This window comes from Balaenoptera acutorostrata, chromosome 18 (genome assembly GCF_949987535.1).
Source record: "Balaenoptera acutorostrata chromosome 18, mBalAcu1.1, whole genome shotgun sequence".
In the NCBI taxonomy this organism is placed as follows: Eukaryota; Metazoa; Chordata; class Mammalia; order Artiodactyla; family Balaenopteridae; genus Balaenoptera; species Balaenoptera acutorostrata.
In genome coordinates this window covers 76,745,278-76,773,125 of record NC_080081.1, presented here as the reverse complement: position 1 = coordinate 76,773,125, position 27,848 = coordinate 76,745,278, and the positions used below count along the sequence as shown (strand labels likewise).

The following is a 27,848-nucleotide window of genomic DNA, read 5'->3' as shown; positions in this document are numbered from 1 at the left end:
CAGTGGAAAATCCACACATAATTTCGATGCTTTGGCAGTTGGGAGGCACAGTTCGTGACCTGACACACTTGGACATAAGCTCATGGTGGTGCTAATAAACCTGTAAATGGATTCTTTGTCAGTAAAGAATGAATAAATGGTGCTTACCTCTGTGTGGTCTTTAATTCAATTCAGAATTATTTTAGTTTAGCTATTATTGGACTTGCCACTGGAAGAGTGAGTACAATTAAGCTTTTGGAATAAGTTGCAGTTTGCAAAACTGAATGCTGTAATTGCAACACTTTATTCTTGTTCATCGGAAAATATAGTTTTTCCATTTCCTTCTCTTTAGTCACTTGTCAGCTTTCAGCAGCTGGAAAAGATTAAGTATGCAAGTCTTTAATTTCTGTTTCTTTTTATAAATTGAGAACTTCCAATGGGAGTATAGTAGCAGTTGTATGTTTTTTTCAAATAAGATTAAGCATGGAAGGTAAAGGGCCCGTGTTATTGACCCTTTTCAACTTCTTTAGCATCTAGCAGAGTGTGCTTCTCAGCATTGCTTGCTGTGCTTTGAGAACACTGATGTCTCTTCTGCAAGAGGTTGTGCTGTATATGCCTGTATTCTTGGTGGTATACACTGTCCCTATTAATTGGATTTCTGCAGAGTTGAAGGGAAAGGGGTTTTTTTGGAGTTGCACTGGAATTTTTTTTTTTTTTTTAACCATGAATGGGCAAGTAGAAAAACAAAAATCAGTTGGTTCCATTTTGACTATGTCTGGCATTCCAAATAAACAACTGCTAGACTTGGATCTAAAGCATTCGGAACACGGTGCTTTGTCTACAGGTCATCCCGGTGAACGGGCAGGCATTTTCCCAAATGGGCTTCAGAAAACAGTATTTCTGAAAGGTGTTTCTGGTGTTTCCAGGCCCAGTCAGTTTGAAAATGGGGTGTGCTAGGGGCTTCTCCTGCAGAATCCTAACACACACGAGTGTATTAAAGATTTTAAGATGCCCTGAGGCGTAGATACACATTTAATCCTTCTGGTCCAGCATTTCCCGAACTTGCATGAGCAGGGAGCCTTTGTTGGCTGTGTCCTTGTTAACAAGAAAACACTGCTACAGGTTATGTGCTTTTATTCAAGAGATACTGAGCACGGGCTCAGCACAGACAGTGCAGAGATGCAATACAGATGAGGCGTGGCTCACACCCTTAAAGAACTTCCATCAGTAAAGACAAGAATAGGGGCATGTGATGCATCCTGTGACTGAGGCGTCCTTTGGGTACAGTAAGTCGCTGACATACTAACGAGTCCTGTTCTGAGGGTGCGTTCGTAAGTCCAATTTGTTCATAAGTCCAGCAAAGCCTAGGTACCCAACTAACACAGTTGGCTATATAGTGCTGTACTGTAATAGGTTTATAATACTTTTCATGCAAATAACACATAAAAAACAAACACAAAAAATAAAACATTTTTAATCTTACAGTACAGTACCTTGAAAAGTACAGTAGTACCAGCCACATCATTGCTGCTTTTACACTTGCTTCCGGACATCCTGGGCTTGAAATAAAGATACTGTACTCTATACAGTACCGCACAGTAAAGTACACAAAAGCACAGCCACTTGTAGAGGATGCACGCACGTGACAATGTACGCCAGACACGTGAACTAACTTCCATGACTGGACCTGGGAACGCATGTTCGTATCTTTGAAAGTTCGCAACTTGAAGGTTCGTATGTAGCGGACTTACTGTATTTGAGAACACAGAGAGGGGCCTCTGATCTCACAGACCCCAGTCTGCATCTTGAAGGATTGATTTTAAGTGTATGCATTTTTATTTGTTTATTCAAAACTCTTTTTGAGCACCTATGATGAGCCAGGCACGCCCTAGACCTTGGTGACTGAAACAGCAGCGCACAGACCGAGGAGGGACTTCCTCTCCTGGATCGTATGTCCTAGTGGCAGGAGCCAGGCAGGAAAGAGGGTGGATAAGTACGGGTGTGTAACTGATTACGTGGTGGTAAGTGCTCGGGAGAAGAATCCAGCACGGCAGGGACGGGCTGCGTGTGTGTGTGTTTACGTCTGTGAGTGTGGGCGGGAGGCGATGGCCGTCAGCTGTAGTTGCTGGAGAAAGCCTCCCTTAGAAGGTGACCCTGGCTCTAGACCTGGATGGCAGCAGTGGCCCAGGCAGGAGGGGCAGGAGATGTGAGCCTGAGCGGGGGTGGGCGTGGCCGGCGCGGCTGAGCCTCAGCAGGGGCCCGTGTGGTCCGCGTGGAGCGTGGGAGGGAGAGGGAAGCGGGAGGGGCCAGCGAGGCAGAGGAGCCGGACCACGTAGAACCTTCTGAGCCGTAACTGGCCTTCCGCTTCTTCTGAGTGAGGTGACAGCGCACGGATTCGAACCTGAGGAGGACTAACAGGGTCTGTGAGCAAGTGGGGCGGGTTTCAGCAGTGCGTTCTTCTGGAGCCCAGAAAAGGGGCAGAGCTGAGGTGCACAGGGCCTCCCGTGTCCTGCCGAGAGCCTTAGGGGTGGCGTTAGGCTGCTGGGCGCCACGCAGGATCGGCACAGCAGCAGCGGGCTGCACGGATTTGAGGGTGGACTGTCAGTCCGGAGGCAGAAAGACAAAGCTGTGGATGTAATTCGGGCGAGAAACAAGGAGGGCCAGAGCCGAGGGGCTGGGGGCGTAAGGGGCCGAGGTTTGGTGTCAGTGGCCGTGGAGGGAGGGAGCTGTCACGGATGACTGTTCTCGCTTGGGCTTCGTTTGCGGTGGTTGGTGCCTTTCCACGTGGGGATGCACGCTTGAGTTAATGTGAACATGAGTTCCTATGAGAACTTGTACTGGCTTTGAGATTCTTACAGGACATCCATGTGGAGATGTCTGTGAGGTAATTAGATACACACGTCTCACTCAGGAAAATGTTGACAAGGCAGCAAACAAACATTAACTCTGGACGCCACGTCTAGTTACAGTGTTTAAAAACATATGTAATTTCTGTGAAGACTTTTTATTGAACAGACCCCTTACCAGAGGAGATGTACAGATGCAAACAAGCACATGAAAAGATGCTTCACATCATATGTCATCGGGGAAGTGCACATTAAAACGAGATATCACTACACACCTATTAGAGTGGCAAAAACGCAAAAAACTGACACCACCAAGTGCTGGTAAGGATGTGGAGCAACTGGAACTCTTGTTCATTGCCGGTGGGAATGCAGAATGGTACAGCCACTTTGAAAGACTGTTTAGCTGTTTCTTAAAGAGCTAAACATACCCGTACCATAGAAACTAGCAGTCATGCTCCTTGGTATTTACCCAAGTGAGTTGAAAACTTAGATCCACACAAAAAGCTGCACCCAAATGCTTATTCATAATCACCGAACACTGGAAGCAGCCAGGACGTCCTTCAGTAGGTGAACGGATAAATAAAACTGTGTTACATTTAGACAATGGGATGTTATTCAGTGATAAAAAGAAATGAGTTATCAGGCCATGAAAAGGCACGGAGGAACCTTAAGTGCATGTTACTGGGTGATAGAAGCCAATGTGAAAAGGTTCCATGCTATATGATTCCAATCATATGACATTCTGGAAAAGGCAAAACTATGGAGACAGTAAAAGCAAGATCAGTGGTTGCCAAGATGGGGTGGGGTGAATAGCTGGAGCACAAAGGATTTTTAGGACAATGAAACTACTCTGTATGATAACTATAATGGTAGATCCCCGTCATTATATATATGTCAAAGTCCATAGAATGTCCTACACCAAGAGTGAACCCTAATGTAGACTGTGGACTTGGGGTGATAATGGCATGTCAGTGTGGGTTCATCAGTTATAATACATGTGCCATGTGGTACAGGATGCTGATAGCAGGGGAGGCTGTGGGGGGGGGCAGGCATTATATGCGAACTCTCTGCTTTCTGCCCAGTTTTTCAGTGAATGTAAAACTGTCTAAAAAATGAAGTCTAGTTAAAAAAAAAAAATAGTGGTATCTCTGTCCGGGGAGAGAGGATGCAGGCGTGCCTTGTACACTCGGTAGGCAGTTATTAAATGTTTGTTGAGTGAATAAAGGAATAGCGTTCGGATTTGGAAATTCATCGTAAGCAGATACTGATTCCTATCTTGCTTGTTAAACTTTCAGAAATGTTATTAATTAGTCTTTAAGAAAAATTGGGAAGTATGTCTAGCACTCACAAGTGTGAAGAGGTGATCCATAGAGAAAAATTTAACTCAGAATTCAACATGTCGATTTTTAGGGAGGGCCAGAGTCAGCACTGTATACCTAGATTTTGAAATATGAATTAGAAGAAGTTAATGCCATTGGAAAGTTGTCGGCACCATATAAGATGCCTAACATTTCCGATTGTGAATGAGGTAAAATCCGAAGTTTAGAAAACAACATGATTTATTGAATTACCTTGGGAAGTAAAAGGAAACCATAGGTCCTGAGATGTTTATACATAAAGCATGCAAAATGAGAGAGTAGTTTTTTCTAAAGAAGTTTAATGGAAAGCAACTTGTGGGATAGCTCATGTAACAATCAAGTAAAAATTCTATACTATTTGGGGGCATTTTAAAATTCTACAACTTTGGGTCAGTCTCAGATATGTGTGAATATTCCTAATAAATTTTGAAAAATTCTACAGGCCTTTGACTATGATACTTTATTTTTGTGATCATTTGCACAAAACCCCACGTGTTGAGATCGGAGTTTGTCTTGGGTGAGAATGTGAGTTCTGACCAGGTGGCCTTCCCCATGTGTTCCTTCTCCAGGCAAACATGCTGAAGACATATTTGGTGAGTTGTTTAATGAGGCCAACAACTTCTACATCCGAGCAAATTCCCTTCAAGACAGAATCGATCGCCTTGCTGTCAAAGTCACCCAGCTGGATTCAACAGTGGAAGAGGGTAGGTAATTGCATGAGAGCTGTGAGCTGGAAATGATGCAGACAGGATGGGAGTGGTTAATCGCAGGGTAATTCCTGCTTCTTCCTTGGGGTCGTATGCTGTTACTTCATCTTGTCTTTTCCTAGAAGAACAGTGAGGGGGAAAAGCCACAACATGGGGTTAATTAGTAATTAAAAGAGCCCTATCTTGTCTGCCTTGTGTGCCACACTCTCTTTTTAAATAAACTACACATGTAGTATTTGTTTTAAAGGACTCTTTGAATGCATTCAGTATTAGAAGTCCTCATGGAGGTTATTGGTAGTTATTGTAAAGATAATTTCTTACCTAAAGATCACAGACTCTGTCCAGCTAAGGGGGAGGGTGGGCCATCACCTGCTGCCCTCCTTACGGCGATGCTTCTAAGACATCCTGCTGGTCCTGCTGGAAAAACTACCCAGAAATAGCGTTTACTGAAGGCCTCTAGGTTTCAGGGTTTTAAAACAAACTTAATATTGACAGGCGCTGTGTAGTTAATTGATGGTCATTCCCTGAAATTGGGGTAGTTTCAACAAAATTAATATTCAACAGTTCCTTTAAAAATCTTTCCACTTGCTGTCTCTTTTGAACAAAAGACTGAAATCAGACTGGAAAAAATCTGCCCCCCAAAATCAAGATATGCCATTTTATATTTACTTTGAAGAAAACGTTCAGATTAAAAGTTATTTTTACCTTTATATAAGGGTACTTAACAATTTCTCTTGTTGCATTAAAACAATCCTAGCATCTGATTTTTCTACTAGGCCTTTAATAGTAGTATTAATAAGAAGTGAAAGTTTTCCTTTTTTTAACATAGTTATTTATGGAATTCATCCCTCATCATTTTAAAAGAAAAATATGTTTTCTCATGTTCACATCTTTTTCAAAGGTCAAAATTAAATTAGCAAACTAAAAATTTAACAGAAATGTAGAACATTGATATTTTAATATCTGTTATGAACATTCTTACTGACTTTTCCAACAATAAGTAGCAAGCTGAAGCTGTGCTCTTTTTAATCTAATTTTTAAAATTTATCTCTTATTTTAAAAAATAAAAATTTGAATAGCTACTTGTTCTATTCAGATAAGAAATTGTTAACATTTTAAATCAATCATTCACTTTTCAAATGGTATCACAAGTGATTTTTTAAAAAATATTTGTCTTTCTTCAGTTTTTTGTTGGTTCTTGCAGTTGTAATGCTTGTGATAAACCTTACACTGGAGAAGGTCTGTAGGTTAAATCTCATGAGATTCTGCAGCATATCTCATATCCTTAAAATTTCTTTCCAATCAAGATTTTACCTTATTACTTTCCTTGCCATGGATGTAATTGTAGAAAAATCCCTCGACCGAGCTAGGAAATCTGTGCTGTACTTGGGCCTGCCACTGTTCTGCCGGGTGACCTTAGAAAGGTCATTTAACACCCCTGACCGTCAGCTTCATTGGTCCAGTGGGTTAATGCAACAGTTTACCCACCTCAAAAAGTCTGTGTCGAGGTCAGATGAGTTGATACCTGAGATGTAACATGTTGTACAAACTCAAGAAATGAGTATAATTAGCCTGGTTCTCTCATTCCTTAGTGTAGATTTTTATCATGCTGCTTAATTGCTAGGACTACAGGTATGTTGAAAAGTTTTGCCCTCTCTCCTTAATGTTAGTGTCAGAAAAATTTAATGCACTTTTTACATTTGTGTGTTTTTTGCAGAAGTATTTCCCACATGTATTGTAATTAAACTGGTTAACTGTTTGAGTGATTTTCCCCCCTAAGATACCCAGGGGTATTGTGTTTACATTCCTATTATACTCATAACTCTATTCCTGTGTGGTTTCTGAGAAATGCTATTTAAGTAAAGAATGATGCTCTAATACTAGGTTCAATGAAATCATTATATCGCTACAAAAGAAAGAAAGACATGACTTACAGAGATAACTGTTGTTTATCAGAGGGAGGGAATGCATGTACTATTTAAGCATGGTTTTAAGTGAACAATAAAAGACATTATTTGGCTATTCTAGGAGATGTTTATGATTGTGAGTCAAATTATACTTGTTTCTAAAATATTTCCATATAACCTGACTTTGGGGACTTTTCTCTAAATAGTGTCACTACAGGATATCAACATGAAGAAAGCTTTCAAAAGTTCCACAGTCCAAGACCAGCAGGTGGTTTCAAAGAACAGCATTCCTAATCCTGTTGCTGACATTTACAACCAGAGTGATAAACCACCTCCTCTGAATATCCTTACGCCATACAGGTACGGCTTTGTGTATCCCCAGAGCCTTTGCAGTGTAAATAAGTTGAGCGAGGCGAGCAGTGCGGTGAAAATATCTTTTCAGACTTTGAGAATGATAATTGCGGTGTTATCCACAATGAAATTAGTTATTTACAGAATTGCTAAAGTTTGAGTATTTCAAAATATAAATAAGTTTACCAAGAGAAGTGGGAGCTCTCATGTTAGCTTTTTTTTTTTTTTTTGACGTTTTTATTCTTTTTTTTTTTTTTGTTAGTTTCTGCTTTATAACAAAGTGAATCAGCTACAGATATACACACGTTCCCATATCTCCTCCCTCCCGCATCTCCCTCCCTCCCACCCTCCCCTCATGTTAGCTTTTAAATGCAGATATCTAAAGCAGAAGTGGGCACGTTACGTAATAACCCTGTGTGATTGTGTGTTCCTCACGTTCAAAATCAAGTTTAAAGGAACTGCACAATTCACTTCTAATGCAGCAAAACACCTGTCTCAGCATTTCAGCCCTGCAGACATTTGTTACTGAATTCAGAAAAAACATGTTCTGCAGCATTAGAGGTTTCTAAGAGTGAATATATAGTCAAGAAATTAACCTTCTGTGTGAAGTGGTAGGATACATTATTAGGACCAAACCTCCAGGAAAAAGAATAGACAATGTGCAAAAAATGAATATTAAGAAACTAACTAAAAATGCTCTTTAGAACTCCTCTCCTACCGCCTGCCACATCAGCGTGTTCTTTCCCGCTTCATGTACTTCTGTTCTTCCCTGTCTTTTCACCCCACTGTCAAGCTCACTGCTCCAGCTTCTGATGAGCTCAGGCTGGTGGTGGGGTCCCCACGGCCCCCCCAGGATTACCGCTGCTGGGTAGTACCCCTGCAAAGGCCTTCCTGAAATCACTGTGTCCTTCACATCCATTATTGCCCTCCTGGCCCCAGTGGCCCTTCTCAGGGAGTGCCCAGAGGTTTTTTGGGTCTGAATTACTATCCTTTCGCAGGGTCCAAAAGGAGATGTTTGGAGCTGCCCTTTGTTGCAGCTCTGCTAGTAAAGCAGTAATTCAGACTGCATCCCTTTCTTTCAGCATGGACAGAAAGATTCTCCAAAAAATGTAATAGAGATTCCATGGAAACCATGATGGGAGAGGACCAGGGTACCACATTTTTATATGAAACAAGCATACTTTTCTGGAGGTTTTAGCACACTCACTTAAAGATATAGATGAATAGTGGTATTGTAAGCCTAACGTTTTAAACTTGTGACTTTGCTTTTGTTCAATAGGCATTTTTCTGGGGCAGTTTCAGTTTTACTTATTAGCCCAGAGCCATGAGAACTTAGTAAAATTTTCCTAAGAAACCTCACTAAATATTTTGTTCTAAAGGAAAAAGGAAACCCAGAAAACTCAATGAACCACTTGTATTTGATTATTCAAGATCATGATTAAATATTTGTGGTGATTTAAAATGTTTAATTGCATAAAAAAATGAATCGACCTTTATATATTATATATTGTGTGTTTACTCAGTTTTATGGAAAAGAAAAATGTCTTTGACTTTTTAATAGTGTTTAAGAATAGTAGTGCCAGCTCAAATCTACTTTTTATTAATACAGAAATGTTTGGGGAAAGAAAACACATAAACTTTTGCATTTGGACTTAAATATGACACAGTCACAACGCAGTCTTAAATATTGAGATGTAAAATGTGACTGAAAAATCAAATGTTTAGTTGCGATAAACATAGGACATTTCTGCTTATATTCTGATGTCAAGGTTAACATTTGCTTAAGTTATTAAGCATATTTATTCCATTAAGTATTAGCTCCTCATCAAAGTATTAGCTCCATTTTTGAAAAAAAGAAGGGGTATTTTATGCATCTTAAAATTGCAGCAAGTTCCTGCTCAGTTTTTCTGTCTTCAACTATATTGAAGGCCTAGTATCTTAGGGAAATAATTTATATTTTTCACAATAATGTTATTAATAAAATCTCATTAGTGCAGGTTGCTTCTCACTTAGGAAATTTGGAAAAGAAAGGATTTTAAGTAATTAAAGTTTAAAGTACAGAGTGAATTGTGTTGATTTGTTAGCGACTTTAAGACAGAGCTACCAGATGACCCTCATGAAAGCCTGGGTCTCTTTATTTGATGCTGAGCTTACAGAACACGGCATAGCAGGAACTTCAAGACCAGGTTCCCTTGAGTAATTCATGTCACTTTCTTTGACTGTGTGGCCACAAACGCTTTTCTATACTCATTTCTCTGATTTGTTTTCTTTCTCTGTATGCCTTAAATGACTAATACAAATGCTAATTTTTTAAATAAATTTACTTATTTTTATTTCTTTTTGGCTGCATTGGGTCTTTGTTGCGGCGAGCAGGGGCTGCTCTTCATTGCGGTGCACGGGCTTCTCATTGTGGTGGCTTCTCTTGTTGCGGAGCACAGGCTCTAGGCACACGGGCTTCAGTAGTTGCAGCACGCGGGCTCAGTAGTTGCGACTCATGGGCTCTAGAGCGCAGGCTCAGTGGTTGTGGCTCACGGGCTCTAGAGCGCAGGCTCAGTAGTTGTGGCGCACGGGCTCAGTTGCTCCGCAGCATGTGGGATCCTCCCAGACCAGGGATCGAACCTGTGTCCCCTGCATTGGCAGGCAGATTCCCAACCACTGTGCCACCAGGGGAGTCCCTGACATGCTAATTTTAAATGTAAATGTTTTGCCTCCTCTTGAAGGTAATATACAGGCCAGATACTTTGTAAAAGCATTAGTAGAATAAGTAGAGTGTTCACTTCTTATCATGATTATTTTGAGCTTTGTTATCTATTGATTTATATTACAACTTCGGATTCATATTGGCTGCATTTTTATTGGCTTTATGATAAATGAATAACATATAAAGACTTGGGGCTTCCGTGGTGGCACAGTGGTTAAGAATCCACCTGCCAATGCAGGGGACACGGGTTCGAGCCCTGGTCCGGGAAGATCCCACATGCTGTGGAGCAACTGAGTCTGTTTGCCACAACTACTGAAGCCCGTGTGCCTAGAGCCGGTGCTCTGCAACAAAGAGAAGCTACCGCAGTGAGAAGCCTGTGCACAGCAACGAAGACCCAATGCAGCCCAAAATAAATAAATAAAATAAATAAATTAAAAAAGAAAAAAAGACTTGAAGTATTCTTTAGAATATAGTAATTGTAGCAGTTCTTGACAATGAAATGGCTACAAGTGAATTTTCTTTGCGGGGTTACTTCCATTTAAAAAAATATCTAGGTCATCACTTTCTATCCTAGTTACATTTATACACCATGAACCTTTTGCTTCTTTCCTAATTGAATTATAGACATTGGGCAAACCTGATTAAGAAAAAAGGACAGAGTACTTGCTAATTTTTATCCTAATAACATTGTCGCTCCAGAGTAGAAGTGAATGTATATATATACTAAGAATCCATCCATCTCTGTGTGTAGCCCCCATTGGAATAAACAAAACATACCTTGAAATAACTGTGGAACTAAATATTGCTGTTTGTGAGCCATATTGTGATTTGGGGCAGCACTTTGCTATACTGAAATCTAAATTTGCAAGAGTAGTTTTTACTTCATTATTCTAGAAAAAAGTGCTGTTCTTGCATGTTCACACATTTTTCCAAATAAGGAAAATTGGGAGACTTAACAGTGTGTAAGGACAGTTCAAATTCCTCACGTAGATGTTATCATCTCATGAGTTAGAATTAACATTAATGTTTACCCCATATGAAACTATCTAACGACCTTTTCTCTCCCCCGACGTGTAATACGTTGGTTTATAGAGATGATAAAAAGGATGGCCTGAAGTTCTATACTGATCCTTCCTATTTCTTTGACCTCTGGAAGGAAAAAATGCTACAGGACACAGAAGACAAAAGGAAAGAGAAAAGACGTCAAAAGGTAAATAATGCTAGTATGGGAAACGTGCATATAAATGTGTAAATGGGATTCTCCCTTAGAAATTAGAAGTTTAAAATCAGTAAATTCTTTAAATGGTTGAGATGTAGAATTTCGTGCTGAAGTTTCTTCAGAGGTTGCATTTGTCACATGAAGATACCATTCAGTCTAACACAGTAATAGTGTTTTCAATAAATACTGTTGATTTGTTCTCTAATACTTGCTTTGCTTTAATAAATACAGTGGCTGAAATTTCAGTTTTGTTCATAACTGTGGTTTATAACTTTTGCTCTTCAAATTTCGTAAAGCAGTCAACATTCCATATCAGTTAGAATTTTCTGCTTTGGTCTTTTTAACATTATTAATTGTTGGGTTGTCACCTAACTGTAATTAAGACCGTGGTGAGAGGTTCATATTGGATTGAAAAGCGTGTGTGATCTGCACATTTGGAGGAGGGTAGTATTTACTAAAAATGAGATTCCCTTTGGTGGGGTGGTCATAGGCAGGAGAATTGCAAGTTGGAAGGTTGAGAGACATCTGTACTGCAAACGCTCTTGGGAGGACAAACCCACTCTCAGATTAAGGAACTTCTGTGTTGAAAATTATCCCTTTGGGGCCCAGAAATTAGACTTAAACCATTGAAAATCAGAGTTGACTCTCCAAAGGCAGATATTTGCCAAGCCTTTTTTTTTTTTTTAAGGAATTCCTTTATTTTTATTATTTATTTATTTATTTATTTATTTTTGGCTGTGTTGGGTCTTCGTTTCTGTGTGAGGGCTTTCTCTAGTTGTGGCGAGCGGGGACCACTCTTCATCGCGGTGCGCAGGCCTCTCACTGTCGCGGCCTCTCTTGCTGCGGAGCACAGGCTCCAGACGCACAGGCTCAGTAGTTGTGGCTCACGGGCGTAGTCGCTCCGTGGCATGTGGGATCTTCCCAGACCAGGGCTCGAACCCGTGTCCCCTGCATTGGCAGGCAGATTCTCAACCACTGCGCCACCAGGGAAGCCCCTGCCAAGCCTTTTATATGTGAGCTGTGTTTTAAAAAATGACCACCTGCTTTGTTTGACAAATATTAGGGTGTGTGAATTAAGAGCTTAGCATTTTGTGGGCTGGCTGCCTGAAGGTTCTGAGACATCTAGTAGGTGTATTGGCCCAGTAGGAGTGACAGTTCGAGATGGAAGAGAACTTGAGATTTGAAAACAGGATTTAGGAAAGGGAACATGGAAATAGGTTGCAGACTGCAAGTGTGAGAGGTTACCACGAATTCTGGGAGAGAATTCCACAGACTTGGTTATCTGTGTGCTCTTCTCGTGCTGATGGGTTGGGGAGATTTAATGGAAAATATTCGAAGAGTTGCTGGGTATTCAAGTGGAGAAATATTCAAGCAAAGAAGCTGCAAAGTGTTCAGGTGAAGAAAAGGAAGATACTAATCTTTCCAAAGGAAAAGGAACAGAGATTTAAAGCCCTGTTGGTCTGAATCCCCGAACTTTTCTTTGGTAACAGGGCAAACCCCCAAGTACTTTTAAGAGTACTCGCCTTTAAAAATCGCCTGCTTTAAAATGGCCTCTTAGGATTTCCTAGAAGCATCAGTGATACTTTTGACAAAAATATTTAACTTTTTTGCCACTGTTCTTTAATCTCCTATGTGTGGTTACTGTGTCTTCAGAATTATTTGTCATTTCCTTGGCAGTTTTGTCTCATTCCGTATTCCTCAAAGACATAAAATTCTGATGAGAATTTCTTATTCATTCATTTATATAATGGTTCTTTTTTGAATGGCTTGTAAATGCTGTGATGCAAAAGAAAGGATTATCACCCTCATGGAGATGACAATATAGCGGGGGAAACAAACATTAGATAATCGTGCCGTCCTTTGGAACTCATAAAGAGGGAAAGAAATTTGAAAATTTTAATACAAATCTGCTTTATATAGGAACAGAAAATGAGGCAAGATATCCTTAATTTCCCAGGATTTTAGAAACCCAAAAGTCACTTTCACTTTGGAACAGACAATTCTATCTGAAGGAAGAATTTAGAAAATTTGGGGATAAGACATCCATTGTTTCTGAACATTAAATTTCCTTAGTTTGGTGGTTGAAAAACATTTTTTAAAAGTTATGCAAATAATTATGTGGTTGTAAGGCCGTGGTTACAGTGCTGGGAGGGAGAAGCCTTGGGAGAGGCGGCAGCGGCAGGTGGGGCGGCAGTGCAGAAGGTGAGGTGCTGAGCTGAGGAAGGCCTCTCTCGGTGTTGCTCACTGAGATGCGAGGACAGATAGCAGAAGTTAGCTGAACAGAGTGAGTGTGTGTGCGACTGTGTGTGCACGTACGTGAGAGGGCATGCCGGAGGCGTGCTGGGCAGGCGGAGGGGCTTTCCAGTATTGATAGGAGCAGCTAAGATCATCCTGGGGCAGCAAACAGCTTGCAGTAGTCTCAGGATTTTAATGTAAGCAGTGTAGTTGAGATACAGATGCATCATGGTTAACGGTTTATTATAGCTGGTTCGTGTGTGTGTGTGTGTGTGCGTGTGTGTGTGTGTGTCGGGTGCGTGTTGACGGGTAGATGGAGGCTAAACCATTGTAAAGAAAGTGGCAGATATAACACTTATCCCTAAATATGTCAGCATACATCTCTTAAAAGTAAGGGTGGTAGTTATTAATTAGTGTAATACAGTGGCGCTTGAGTGAGATGTATATTGGAATCCATTGAGGCCTCCCTTCTTTTTTCTCTCTTTTGGTTTTAAAAGTATCCAGACAACACGTGCCAGTGGTAAAATGCCCCACCTACCCTGAAGTAAACACATTCGTTTAGAAAATTTGGGGGTGAGTTTCTCCCTTGCCCAGGCATAACCATCCTCTGGTAACAGATGTGCATACTTTTCGACCTTGTAGGGCATTCATAAATACATGTGTACACATTTCACAGAGTATTTTTTATTCCTAGAATTGACCTGTATACACACACACACAGACATATACATACAGTGACGTAATAAAGATGTACTTCATTCTTTTTAATAGTCGTGTCATATTCCAAAGTGTGGATGCTTCATAAACTATTTCCCCATTACCGAATTAATGAATATTTAGGTTGCTTCTAAATTGTTGCTGTTACAGCACCGTAGGGGGTACCTGTACTCATGCGCACATATTTCGTCAGAGTAAATTTCCAGAAGTGCAGTGTGAACTTGAAAATTTGAAAGATACCATCCTGTTGCTCCTGACCCTTTAAGGACTGAGCCAGTTTATACTCCTAACAGGCCTCCTCCAGTCCTGAAGATGATTATTATTATTTGGCATTATCTTCATTTATTTAAACATTTAAAAAAATTTTTATACAGTTTTTAAAGGTTACTTTCCATTTACAGTTATTACAAAATATTGGCTCTATTCCCCATGTTGTACACTACATCCTTGAGCCTGCCCTACACCCACTAGTTTGCACCTCCCCCTCCCCCATCCCTACGTGCCCCCCACCACTGGTAACCACTAGTTTGTTCTCTATATCTGTGAGTCTGCTTCTTTTTTGTTATATTCATTAGTTTGTTGTAGTTTTTAGATTCCACATACAAGTGTGTCATACAGTACTTGTCTTTCTCCGTCTGACTTATTTCACTGAGCATAATGCCCTCCAAGTCCATCCATGTTGCTGCAAATGGCATTATTTTGTTCTTTTTTATGACTGAGTAGTATTCCATTGTATATATGTACCGCATCTTCTTTATCCATTCATCTGTTGGTGAATTATTATTTTTTGATGAGCTTCCCCACCCCCCCAAAAAATCTAGTACGAATTACACATCTTTCCGTGTCTTTATTAACACTTGGCATGTGTTCTGTGAATTTCACGTTCACATCGTCTGCCAGCACATCGCTTGAGCCTCCTGGATACCTGGGCTGACAGTTCCCCGTATCCCCCATGGGCCTCCTCTCATCCTGGACACCTGAGCAGCTTTCTGCCCGGCGTCCCTGCCTTTCCCCATGGACTCTGTCCCCAGCACAGGGGCTCCTCTCCCCGTGCTCCTCCACGTGCCAGCTCCTCCCCTCTCAGTCTTCATGGTTTCCCGTTGCTCTTGGGATAAAGAACAACATTTCTACGCAGCCTTCAAGGTCTTACCCACTGTTCGCCCGAATGCACACTCACCTTCTGTCGCTTCTCCTGACGAGATGCTGTCCCATTGTCTCTTGCGTGCGTCTGGCCCCCTCCTCTGCAGGACTCAGGCCTCCTCACCCTGCAGAGCTTGTCCCAGCCTCTCGGGCACCCTCCCTGACTTCCAGACCAGATAGCATTCTCTGTGTAATACATTCATGTTGTTGCACATTTCGTAATTGCACATTTACATGTGTGACTTTGTGGGCTTCCCCCCTGGACCGCAAGCTCCATGAGGGCAGATCCTTGTCTTTTTTTTTGTTTGCCGTTTGTATCGTCTGGGCCTGGCAGGTGCTGGGACGTAGTGAGCACCATCGCTCACCTGGATTTGATCATTCAGTCCGTGTTTATTGAACGTGGACCCTCTGTAGAGCCATGTGTGGAGGTGCCGTGAAGGGAGCGTAGGACTTAAAGGCGCATAGCTCACCTCCCTAAAGATCAGCACATCTCACGGGGGAAGCAGGAAGGACATAAACACACGTAGAAGTAACTGTCCTCACCTTTAAAGAAGCACCTGCGTAGGACCCAAGTTATTTATTGAAGACATTTTTGCTGGCAAAGTAGGGCTGGAGCAGGAATGATTCTTTGTACGGGAGGGAAGGTAAGTTCTTATCTTGTTTTTGTTTTTGTTAAGCTAGTTGCAGGGTTCGCTTAAATATTCTGGAATAGCCTTTTCAAACTGAAATGGAGCATTTAAAATTATGTTTTGAAAGATGATTGCATGTTAACAAGTCAGAATGGTGTAGGGGTGGGAAACGATTTCTCTGTCTGTTGCGGGCAGGTATTTCATGTGTATAATAGAGATCTAAAAGGTGTCGTACATTGAAAACAAGCTAAATCCTAGTGAAGTGAGAATTCTTGACCAAAAATGACGGTAAGCGACTCTTGAAGTTGCAGCACAGTAACTTTTATGTGTCGATGTTAAATCGTTAGGTATCTGTTATTTTGGTTGGGTCTGAGTTGGGTAAGCGTGTTAGAACGTTCTTGACCCGGGAGTGATGGAAACGGGCCTGCCTTGTCTGCACCCCAGGCGCGTGGCTGCCGGGGCAACTGCACTAACCTGCTCTTTTCCTTCCCTCTGTCTCGGCATGCTTGCCTTCCTTGCTGGACGTCAGGAGCAAAAGCGTATAGATGGCACAACCCGAGAGGTGAAAAAGGTTAGAAAAGCCAGAAACAGGCGCCAGGAGTGGAATATGATGGCGTATGACAAAGAGCTTAGACCCGACACCAGGTTGTCGCAGAGCGTACACCACGGAGCGTCTTCCGAGGGATCCCTGTCCCCAGACACTAGGTGTGTGTGCGTGTGCGTGTTTGTGTGCATGTGTGTGTGCAAGCAGGGCTTGGCTTCCCTGTAAATGGAAATGCACGGTAGCATTGTGTTTCTGTGGCCCACAGTGTGTTTCCATACTTCCCTTAAAAATGAACGGTATATATGTTTTGACTTCGAAATAATAGTTTAAAGCAGTTTTCTATGACGTTGGGTTGCTTTGTGTGATTTTCTGTCTCTCTGACTTAACTTGATCATTCCATTAACCTAGATGTACTGTTTTAACATTGATTCTGAATTTGGGCATAGTAACTGCCTATGACTGACATTTTAATTTTAACAATCATTTAGTTCTCTCTCTGCCTCTTTTGCTTAGAATGTTGCCTTTCCTTTGCCACTTGGTATCTGAAACGATTGGTAGGTGGTAGCTGATGTGATCAAGGAATAACTTGTTCTTTTTGATAACCTTTTCTAAAGGTGATGAACAAAGATTTTTTTCCTTCAGTTCGCTAATCTTATGTATTCTAACTGCAGGAGGAGAATTCTGTTGAAGTTTATTTTTAAAATTTGTTAGCAATTAAGTAAAAATCTCTCTTGCAGATGTGAAAGATGTGGTCAGTAAGCAGCATTTATCCCAGAAGGGCTTCACTGAACGAGAAGAACTGACCAGTCAATTGTAACTTACGGTTCATTTCCTATTTCTGCTTCTGTAAAGTTGGAGTCTTCCATCAGTGTTTAAAAATGTGAATAGAGAATTCTTACGTGATTCAAGGATGTTTCACAAACAGCAACAACCTGGACCTTGCGTTAGATCTGGGTTTTTTTGTGGTTTTTTTAAATGTTTATCTTTATTAACCTCAGTGTTTAGCACAGACTGACAGACGGAAGATGCTTTTAATATTTGGTGGTTACAGCCCCCATAAATACTCCTACCCCACGAGGGCTGTCAGTCATTGTCTATGAGGCAGGTCTAGGTCATTTTTCTGTACAAGCTGTGATCGGTTAGCTATTAGAGAATTATTGGAGCTTTAACTGAGCTCTGGCCTCAAGTTTTAATCTTTATGTCAGTTTATTTCTGTGGAAAGTAAGAATGACGATACACTTCGGCTCATAGTTCTTTGGGTGGGGAGAAGTGCTGGAACTTGATAGCTCCCAGGAGGTCCATTTGGTTTTTGTTTTTTTCCAGCTAACTTAGTTGTGACCGTTTACTCATGCAAAACATATACTTTGTAATTCTCCATATATTCTCTTTCATTTCAGTAGGTAGATGGAAAATGACTTTTTTTAATCCCTCAGTTGAATAATTGATATTTATTCCAGAATCTGAGATTAGATTGTACCATACTGGGTGTACAACTGATGGATGATGTCCCTTAAATTATTTCGGAAATTTTTATTTTTTGTTTGACTGAAGTGTATCACTATTTTTCTTATTATGAAATAAGATAAACTTTTTATATTTGGAAATTATAGAAAAAATTAAAGTATTCATAATCCTGTTATCCAGAGAAACCACTTGTTTTGCATTTTAGTGTATTTCTTTCTTTGGTCTTTTTTCTGTAAATGTGTATATTTTTCTTTTACAAAAGTGAAATCCTGCTCTGTGTTTTCTGTCTTTTGATTTTTTAACTTCTTGTATTCGTGTTTTAAGTATTATTTAGAAACATGGTTTTTAACAGAGGTATTCAGGATAACTGAGGGAAATTTGAGTATCAAGTATCATGGTATGTGTATAAGTTGTTCATATAACTTATATATTTTAAGCTGATCACATAAACTAATGATAAGTTTTTACTCTCTTTGTAGATGGTCAGGAATGGTTTGATTCTAAGCGTACATTTAGGATGAGACTTGATGCAGTGCCTGCCCACTGCTCTCCCCAACGATCCGGAAGCAGGATGCCTCCTTGCCCACTGTCCTCGCCCCTTTCCTCCTCCTGTCCTGGGTGTTGCAGACGCCCGACTCTGCCCACCCTCCCACCCACAGAACCCTGAGGGATTCGTTTGATTCTCCCACTGGGTCTCCACTGCTTACACCTACTTCTTCCCGTTGCCATCTTGTCTTCACTCCTCCAAGTTCTCTTTCCCGTAACAGATAATTCCTGATGCTCATGCAGCTTCAGGACCACCCGCTCGTGCCCACACTAGTGCTGTGTCTTCTGTGGCTGATTTCTGCCTTCCTGTAGGGGTCCTTGTCTCTCAGAGGTCACCCCCCTCCTCACCTCTCCTCCAGCCCACTGGTGTCCCCTGTACTTGGGCAGTGACCCCTCGAGTGACTGGTCCCGTCTCCCACCCACCCTTCATCAGAGCCCTGCCCTCCCCGCTCTCCTGCTGTAATTCTTGATGTCAGACATTCACCGCCCGTTCCTTTCCTCCATCCGATTATGCCCTTTGTATTGCCTCCTTTCGGCCCTTTATCACCAAGCTACTTGACAGGACAGCTTTCCAAATTGTGCCAGAATGTTCCCAGTTCCTGGCTTCTCATCCCATCAGAAGCACTCCGTGTTTTGTAGATAAGTCTGTATCCATTAGAAAGTTATGCCCAGTCTATGACGTAGCCCCCCCGACAGAGCCAAGCACCCATCATCAAGGACTCCAGAGTTTTAGGTATTTACGTTTTTAAAATAAGATAAATCTAAATACAGGTCAGAGTCTTCCCCCGTTAAAAATATTTTTAACTCTCTGACCAGCAGTTGCCATAGTTCAAAAGACAGTCATACGCGCACCGTAATCTAGAATTTATAGTGCACTTAGGGGAGAAGAAAGTGAGTTACAAGTTATTATTATATTGCAATTAGGGAAGGAAAAAGAAAAAAGCCAGCCATCTTTTGCCATTTAAAGATCTTTTCTGTGTGGTGTGATACTCCAGGGACACTACTGTCTGAATTCCAAAGACCCAATGTGTGTTTGCCTCTTTCCTTCAGAGAGAGAGACACAAGCTGAATCCTAACAGAAACCAGCAAATAAGTGTGAGAAAAGTAAGAACGAGAAGAGAAGAGTGGGAGAGAAGGAAGATGGGCATTGAGTTTATGAGTGACGCCAGGAAACTGCAGCAGGCAGGGAGCTCGGGAGACGACAGGACGCCCAGAGGGTTTGTCGCTCCGCTTGTTCTCAGATCGCAGCCTCAGCAGCCCCTGCTTCGGCGTCACGAGAGGATGTAGCCCCTGTACTGACCAGGCGCCCGTAACCCGGGTGACTAGCACCCTGTGACGTTGCTGAGCCCTCCCCTCCCCCAGCGGCCGGGCACCAGCATCCTTCCGAACCCTGCTGACTAAAGCGGGACGTGCACTCCTTTCAGAGTTTCCCTCCCACCCGTGCGCGCAGAGACAGCAAGAGGGCCTCTGCGCACGGCACCGCGCTCCGCCTCTCTTTTTTGGCTAAACACGTTTCTTCTGTTTAAGAGAACTGCGACTCACCGTATTGCATCCTTGATTTCTTTTTCTGCTCTTACTGTTAATATGTATCCGGTTCGTCTGCCATTTGATAAGGTCTCATCATATGCTGTCAGCTTCATTGCACTGAAATCTTAGGTCTCCGATGCCATTTTCACGTTAAGCACAGTGTGTCCTGGAGCCCCCCGTCTCTTAGAAAAGAGTCGGCTGCGATGTTGAGGAAGGGGGGCTCTGCTGTCTGCCACTTGCCCGTCCGTCTGATGCACTCACTTCACAGCTGCGGCTCTGAATCCACGTAACCCTGGCGCTTGCCGCTAAAGTCGTGATTACATTGTCGCTTGTGGGCCTAGACCTAGTTGATGGGAAAGGGAATAAGCGTGTGATTTCTGTGCCTTGGCCGTGTTGTTATTCAAATACATGCTGATGCCTGGAGGGGAAATCGTTTTCACTTACGTCGCTTTCTCCCACCCCCGGTTCTGGCCGTCAGGTCCCACGCATCGGACGTCACGGATTACTCGTATCCCGCCACCCCCAACCATCCTCTGCACCCGCAGCCCGGGACGCCTTCCCACGGAGCCGGTGACGCACCGCCACGCGGGCCGGCAGCCCAGGCCCCCGAGCACGAGTACCGGCCCCCGTCGGCCTCGGCCAGGCACCTGGCCCTGAACCGGCCCCAGAAGCCGCCTCCGCCCCCGCCGCAGGCCGCAGAGGCGTCGCAGGCCCCCGCGCCCTTGGCTCCCGCCGACTACGGGTAATTCCCCACTCCCGGGCTCTGACCATTGCACTGGGGTCTTGCTGTGCGTGGTGGGAGAATTTTCACTGAATAATCACACTGTGGAGGCCAGGATGCAGCCAAGAAATGACCAGATACGGATACTGTCAGTCGTGAGAAATCCTGTGTGAAAAAATGCAGTGTCACGCTGCTCCCCCTTTTTATTACAGATAAACCTCAGGTTGGTGTCTGTATTCGTGAACACACGTTCCCTTTATATCTGAATGACTGAGCCAAGGCCTTGACAGAGGGTGAGCTGGCAGTTTTGTGAACCTGTCCCAGGTGCTCCAGTGTTTCTCTGTATGTGCCGGGCAAACCGCAGAGAACTCGTATCTCAAAGGAGAAAACTATACAATGCAGCGCTTGTTACACTCGTACGTGTAACCCGGACCTCTTGGTGCCCAAATACTCTTCTGCCACCAGGTCCTCTTGTTTTCTGTCGTTTGGGAAAAATTTGAACACCTCCTAAACAAAGACCCTCCTGTTTAGCGTTTGTTAATTGAAGCCCCCGCCTGTGTTTTGATAGGCTGTAGTTTTCGCACAACCTCAGTCTTTAAAGAGTTAGCTCCTCCAAGTCAGCGCCCAGGCAAGTTGAAAACGTGTTTCCATCAACAGTGTATTTCTTCACTCCAGAGCAGCGTGGGTCGCATTCTGAATGTATGTCCCTCAGCTCCCCGAGGTTTTCTCCCTGTGGTTGGTTCTGTTTAAGTCAGGATCCCCAGAGTGTGTTCTGTGGCTCTTACCAAGTATCAGGCAGAGACGGTTTGCAGTCCAGGTGGTTTGGAAAGCTCTTGGCTAAATAGAACTCAGCAGATTTCTTGGCTGGAGGGGTTTTCAAAGCTTTGGATATTCTGATGGGCGTCAAGGGCTTGGGGAATTTCCGTGGAGACGCGATATAAAATACAGAATTTTCCAATCTGATTGGCCACAGAACCCTCGTAAGATGGGTTTTCAAGCCGCCACTTCTGAGATGCCTCGTGCAAAGGATGCATTTGTGCTGCCTTCTTAGCTCTGCAGTCAGCTATTCCAGTGTCCCACAGAAAGTTACTGTTTCAGTGGTTAACTTTCTGGTGCACGTCCGTAGACGATCTTGAATTCCGACCTAGGGGTTTATGTGGACCTGTGATCCGAAGCGTAGGTGTTCGTGCCCTGCAGTGTTGTAAATTCAGCTGCCAGTGTGCGTCTTGTCTGGGGAGGCCTCTCTCCGAGGCGTGTGAGAACCTCCGAGGACGGGACCCTGGGTTGCCCATTGGTGACTCTTGTTTCGTGTCTCCGCCAGGATGCTCCCGGCACAGATCATGGAGTATTACAACCCCTCAGGACCCCCGCCGCCGCCGCCCCCGCCCATGATCCCTTCCGCACAGACTGCCTTCGTCAGCCCCCTCCAGATGCCCACGCAGCCCCCCTTCCCGGCGTCCGCCGGCCCCTCCTACGCGGGTCCGCCCCACCCTCCCTCCGGTGGGCTGGTGGTCATGGCCCCGCCGCCCCCGGGCCCCCCGCCGCCGCCGCCGGGCCCTCCAGGTGCCGGCTCTTCGCTCTCCTCCTCCCCGATGCACGGCCCGCCGGGAGCCGAGGCCAAGAGGCCGGAGGCTGCGCAGCCGCCCGTGAGCGACGCCCGGAGCGACCTCCTCGCTGCCATTCGGATGGGTGAGTGCGCGTCCCGGGACGCTGCCCCCTGTCCCGGCAGCTGCAGCCTCGTCTGCTTCCGGCGACCCCCTCTGCCCCAGAGGGCCGGTGGAAGAGGGTTGAAGGAGCCTTGTTTGGTTTTCTTTTTTCTTAATAGTGGATACATTTTTTTTCAGTGCAAAGTAAGCTCAGTGATAAAGCACAGAATTCAGGAAAGCTTTACTTGAGCAGAAACAGATAATAAAAATGATCATTAATTAATTGGATCTTTTTTCTCTGCGTTCTACTCTAAGGGCCAAAGTGTAAATGAAAGAAAATGAGCTCATGTCAGTGACTGAGTTTTTTTAGAAATCCAGGATGTATCTTACTTAGCCTTTTCATATTTTTAGTTTGATGTGCTAAGCCAGTAGATTTTCAACATTTATTTAAGTAGCAAAACCCTTGTCAGGTGAAGGTCCTACACCAAACCCCAGGACATGAAACCTTAAGACGTGGAGCGTCTCTGGTCAGATTCCTCCCCCGTGTGCCCCTCCCGGTCAGAACCCGCGTTAAACGTCTATTCCACATCATTTACTCTTAACCCCAGGTCCCGGCCCACATGGGCTGAGGGTCCGACAGGATGTGGAACTCTTCCGAGAGCTTCCCATGCAGTGAGGGCTGCCGCATCTCCCGGGCGCAGTTTGGCGGCTTTGGTCTGCAGGTGGCTGGGGGAGGGGCTGGCCGCGTGTCCTCGACGCCCCTCCCAGGACACGGGGACAGCACTGCCTCTGCCCCTTGTGCAGGCACCGCGGCCAGGCCTGGGTGTGGCGTCCGCCCTCCTGCGGGTCCTGGAGCTCTTGTATGCGTTGACGTTACTGACGCACGATGATCTTGTCAAGAAAAAAGTCCCAGAGTCATAATACCTCACTGATCACGCGTTTGGGGTCCTGGTAGGACAGTGTTTTGCTTTTTGACACCTGTGAGCCTTGTCCAGTGAGAGGGATCCGTAACCTGGATCTGTCAGAGGAAACCTCGAGGACCCCACATGGAGGGACGTCCTACAGAAACACGAAGGTCATAGAACACAGAGATTAAGGGAGGTCAGCGAAACGTGGCAAGTAATGTAACAGGTGAGATCCCATGTCGGATCCCAAACCTGGTGGAAAACGTTTTTCGTTTGTTATATTAGGTCTATTTGCAAAATTTAAATAAAATGCATAGAATAGATGGTACTGTTGTATCTCTGCTGATAGTCTGATTTTGATCAATGTTTTTTTTTAGGAAAGACACATGAAGTATTTTAGGGGTAAAGGGACATTATATGCCACTTAACTCTCAAATGGTCCAGAAAAAAAGTATGTGTGTGTGTGTAAATGAGAGTGATAGAGGATAAATTTGGTCAGATGTTATCAGTTGGGGAATCTGAGTAGGTTATATGGGAACGTTTTTCTACTAGTCTTACAGCTACTTTATAGGTCTGAAATTATTCTGAAAGAAAAGGTTAAAGAAATAACACATTACATTGTTAGATATCCCATTTTGTTACTTACAAAAGTAAGAGAGCAAGATAATTGTGATCTCATACCCATTTTTTTTTTTTTAATTTATTTATTTATGGCTGTGTTGGGTCTTCGTTTCTGTGCGAGGGCTTTCTCTAGTTGTGGCAAGCGGGGGCCACTCTTCATCGCGGTGTGTGGGCCTCTCATTATCGCGGCCTCTCTCGTTGCGGAGCACAGTCTCCAGACGCGCAGGCTCAGTAATTGTGGCTCACGGGCCCAGTTGCTCCGCGGCATGTGGGATCTTCCCAGACCAGGGCTCGAACCCGTGTTCCCTGCATTGGCAGGCAGATTCTCAACCACTGCGCCACCAGGGAAGCCCTCTCATACCCATTTTCAATGGTAATTGCTGAAGCTAAGCTTTCTTACTTACTTCGCCTGCTTAGCCAGAAGCTCTTGGCTCTGTTTCCCAAGCTTTGGGTTCCAGGCTGTCCAGGAACACGGTCCCCTGTGGGGGCCACCAGCCACCATAAATCTACCTTGAAACAGCCTCTCATGCCCGGTGGCTGCCGGGTCGGGCCGTGCCGCCCTGGAGTTTTCTTTCACGGTGCTCACGTGCACTGAAATCGTAACTGACTTTCTTACATTTCAACACATCGCTGTAAAGAATGTTATGACTTTACACATTTCTTTTTTCTTGGTCATGAGACTCTATTTCCCAAGCTTCTCCCGTCAGATTTCTCAAGCTTTTTCTCATAGTGTCAGTCGGGAAAACAACAGTCGGATAGACTTTTGTGTCCGTTGCTGTGTGATTGGAGCAGTAAGCCGAGGGGTTCCACTCTAAGCCGCGTCTCGTGCCTCCAGGAATCCAGCTGAAGAAGGTGCAGGAACAGCAGGAACAGGAGGCCAGGCGCGAGCCCGTGGGCGACGACGTGGCCACCATCCTGTCGCGGCGCATCGCCGTCGAGTACAGCGACTCGGATGACGACTCGGAGCTGGACGAGAACGACTGGTCCGACTGAGGCTGGCGCCCCGGGGACCGGGCGGGGCAGTGTGCTGACGACTTCTGTGGTCCCAGCACCCAGATAGTGGTATTATAATCCCGTAGCTTAGCGACTTTTGTATCAATAACGTGAGATTGCTTTTGCACATCCAAAAATTCTGGGTTTTTCAGTATTTACTGTGGAATACTTAAGTGCCACTAAACATAGCAAACCGTGCTGCACACGAGGAAATAAGCTGTAACTATTGCTTTGTCCTGAAAACAGCCTTCTGCTTCCTTCCTCTTGGCCATGAAGGTACGTAGTGCAGTTTGGGTTCGCTCTCCTTGATCATTAAAATCCTGCAGACTTGCTGTGTGTTTGTGAAGCTGCCTGATGTCTGGTCTTTGCAAGATTAATGACTGTGCGTCAGACTGATGTCTTCCCATCAGTAAGTGATATTGTTTCCACTTTTTTTTTTTTTTAAATGTGTTTCAGAAGAAGAAGTTGGTTCTAGAGAGAAAGATTGGACAAGTAGGAGAATTAGATGTTTCTGTTTTCAGTTTCTCGGCCTGGTAGCCTCTGTGAGTTGGAATGTTCTGTTGAAGAATTTCGTTTCCTTTGCTCACTCTTGTGAAATGTGAACTTGGCCCTTTTCAGGCAGGATTCCCTGTGGGCATCCATGGAGTCAGTGCTTGTTGATGAGTTTTGTAAGAGGTTTCAGCAGCGCAGTAGTAATGAAAGCGGAGAACAGCCCTTCTTCCTTCTGGGCCATTGCCATCTGCGATGGCACGCAGAACCCTTGGCAGCCCTTGCAGCTCGGGTACCAGCCCGTCCGGACCCGGGTGGTCCCCGAGCTGCGGAGCCCAGCATGGCCCCGGGTGCAGAGCCCTGCACAACCTCTCTTCCGGAGCCACGGGCCAAGTGAGGCCACGTGGAGGCCTCGGTGCTGCAGAGAAGGCGCCAGGTGGCACCTCGCCCCACCTGGTCTGAATCCTGACAGCTTCAGTTTAGGTGAAAGGAGACTTGGGCAGCTTTTCACCTTTCCTGGTGCTGTGGCCAGTTAGGGACCCGGCACGAGTAGAGCCTTCGCTCTGTCCTAGAAGCACATGGGTCCCTTTCCCACACGGTCGTCAGCACACGAGGCTGGACCAGGTACCTCAGAGGAGAGTCGCCCCTTCGCTGGAGCAGGTCATGTCCCTTCCTCGTCCCCTCCCACATGGTGACACGTGAGCCCAGGCAGATTTTCCTGCCCAAGGCAAACCCCTGGGAAACTCATGAATGAGAGCTTACATTCTGTAATGCTGGGTGAAGGGTAACTGCTTGTTTGGAAGGAATAAACACCCCAGGCTTTGATCTCAGATATAACTTCACGGATGTACGAGACACTTTACCCACTGAGCAGTTCTTTCTTCTGTACTGTGTGTCAGACGGACTGTGGGTCCTAGCGACTCTCAGTTGTGACCCAGGAATCTGTAGCTGAGACAGAGGTGTTTGGGTGGATGGTAGAATGTCAGCAGGACCCCGACTGCCGGGTTTTGTTAATGAGTTCTCCTCAGGACGTCACCGGCCCCCCATCACGTCTGTGTCCCCGAGGGACACTTGTGGCCTGTGGAAGGTCGTGGTCATCCTGTAAGGACAGCCTGACGGGCTTTTAGTCACCTAGGTTGGAACTCTGAAAAGCCTCAGGTCTGTATTACCTTTCCCAGTGCCCGGGCCAGGTTATCTGAGTCTTTTCAGCCAAAGCCAGCTGTCTGGGCACGTGGTTCTTGAGTTTCTGTGTCTTGGAGCTCGTCACCGTACGTTTATTGCCTGTAAGTAGTAGTTATTAATGAACTTTTCAGTTTCTCTCTTTAATTTCTCTCCTTTTTTTCCCCAATGCAGCGGCCAACTGTGTTGGCATTTTCCTTGGGACTTTCACCAATTTTGATCGTATTTTGTCTTTCTTATAATATTTTGTCTTTAGCTTTACTTTGGATAAGGATCACCTGTGTCATTCTAGAACTTGTATTTGGTAATGCTTCTTTGTTTTTTTTATGTCCCTTCTGTCCTCAGGATGGAGAGAATGCATAAAGCTACTATCCATGTCAGGATTTCTTCTATTTATATCCTATTACAATAAAATTAGTGGCACTTTATTCATAAATATTCATGAGCCTGTTAAGTATTGGTTGTCTTCCTGTAGTTTAATCAACAAGTTATTTTCAACTTGATATTCTGACTAGTGAAAAAGCTTTTGCCCTGATATGTTATGTAGCCTTTAAAAGAAGGGGAGAGGACTAAAATCCAGTTTAGATTATTTTTTGCAGTATTTTTCTCAGCGCATTTGATTTATTCTAAAAATGAAATCCAGACTTTTTCTAATATGATAGTACATGAAAAGGAAAAAGTGACTATTTTGAATTGTCCGTTCTCATTTTCAAAAAGTATTTACAAAACAAATGGAGAAAAACGTAAAATGCATCCTTCATATCCATGGATTTTACATTTTAAAGTAGTTGTATGTTGTAAGCTTATTTTAAATTGTCCCGTTTCCCCCCGTGTGTATTTAGTTTAATTTCTTACAAGCTTTTCCTCATGTCATAGATCAGGCAGAGGGATGAGAAGCTTCCTCAGAACCACCCATGCTGTGGTTGATTTTCTGTTGTTGGCCCCAAACCATAAGATCTGGTCACTTACGTTTTTCTTCAGTAGAAGTATACTGTTGGAGAATTAGCATTTTCATTTCAGTAAATTTTTAGAATATCGAAATCTTTTCTGAGCACCAAGTGGCTAGGTTGTGAAAGTTCTATAATAATTTGCAGCTGAAATTCATGATACATTTTCATCCACTGAACACTCATGGGAATGTGTCAGCGACAGTAGCAAGTAATTTTTGTTTTCTAAACCAGAGTCTGTCATCTTGCAGTATTACCAATGCTGTTGTACATTGAATTTAAAGTGGTATTAAAAAAACAAACCTCCTAGTAAATAATTTTTATCTGTTTGTATATCTTACTATAGATTATGTACAAGTAACATCTAAATAAAATTACACTTTTAACCCTAAACACTTTTGCTTATTTATAACAGTGTTGTATGTTTAATCTTTGGCGGGAGGGGAGGGTGGGGGAAGTTGGGGGTTGGGTGGTGCT

At 43.9% G+C, this 27,848-nt stretch overlaps 1 protein-coding gene across 4 annotated transcripts in view; it reads left to right on the top strand.

The window, feature by feature from the left end:
• The window catches only part of WASF3 (WASP family member 3), a 94,153-nt gene extending 66,389 nt beyond the window's left edge, over positions 1-27,764 (top strand). For 3 of the 4 annotated variants that reach the window (XM_057533118.1, XM_057533119.1, XM_057533120.1), the window contains 7 exons: positions 4,753-4,887; positions 7,004-7,157; positions 10,942-11,059; positions 16,319-16,494; positions 20,349-20,612; positions 21,913-22,280; positions 24,599-27,764. In XM_057533118.1, coding sequence (XP_057389101.1) covers positions 4,753-4,887; positions 7,004-7,157; positions 10,942-11,059; positions 16,319-16,494; positions 20,349-20,612; positions 21,913-22,280; positions 24,599-24,756 — 1,373 coding nt within the window. In that variant the 3' untranslated portion in view covers positions 24,757-27,764. Of the gene's footprint in view, positions 1-4,752; positions 4,888-7,003; positions 7,158-10,941; positions 11,060-16,318; positions 16,495-19,393; positions 19,561-20,348; positions 20,613-21,912; positions 22,281-24,598 lie in introns of all 4 variants that reach the window. The other variant, XM_057533121.1, reaches the window with a different exon arrangement.
• Positions 27,765-27,848: the final 84 nt, after the last annotated feature.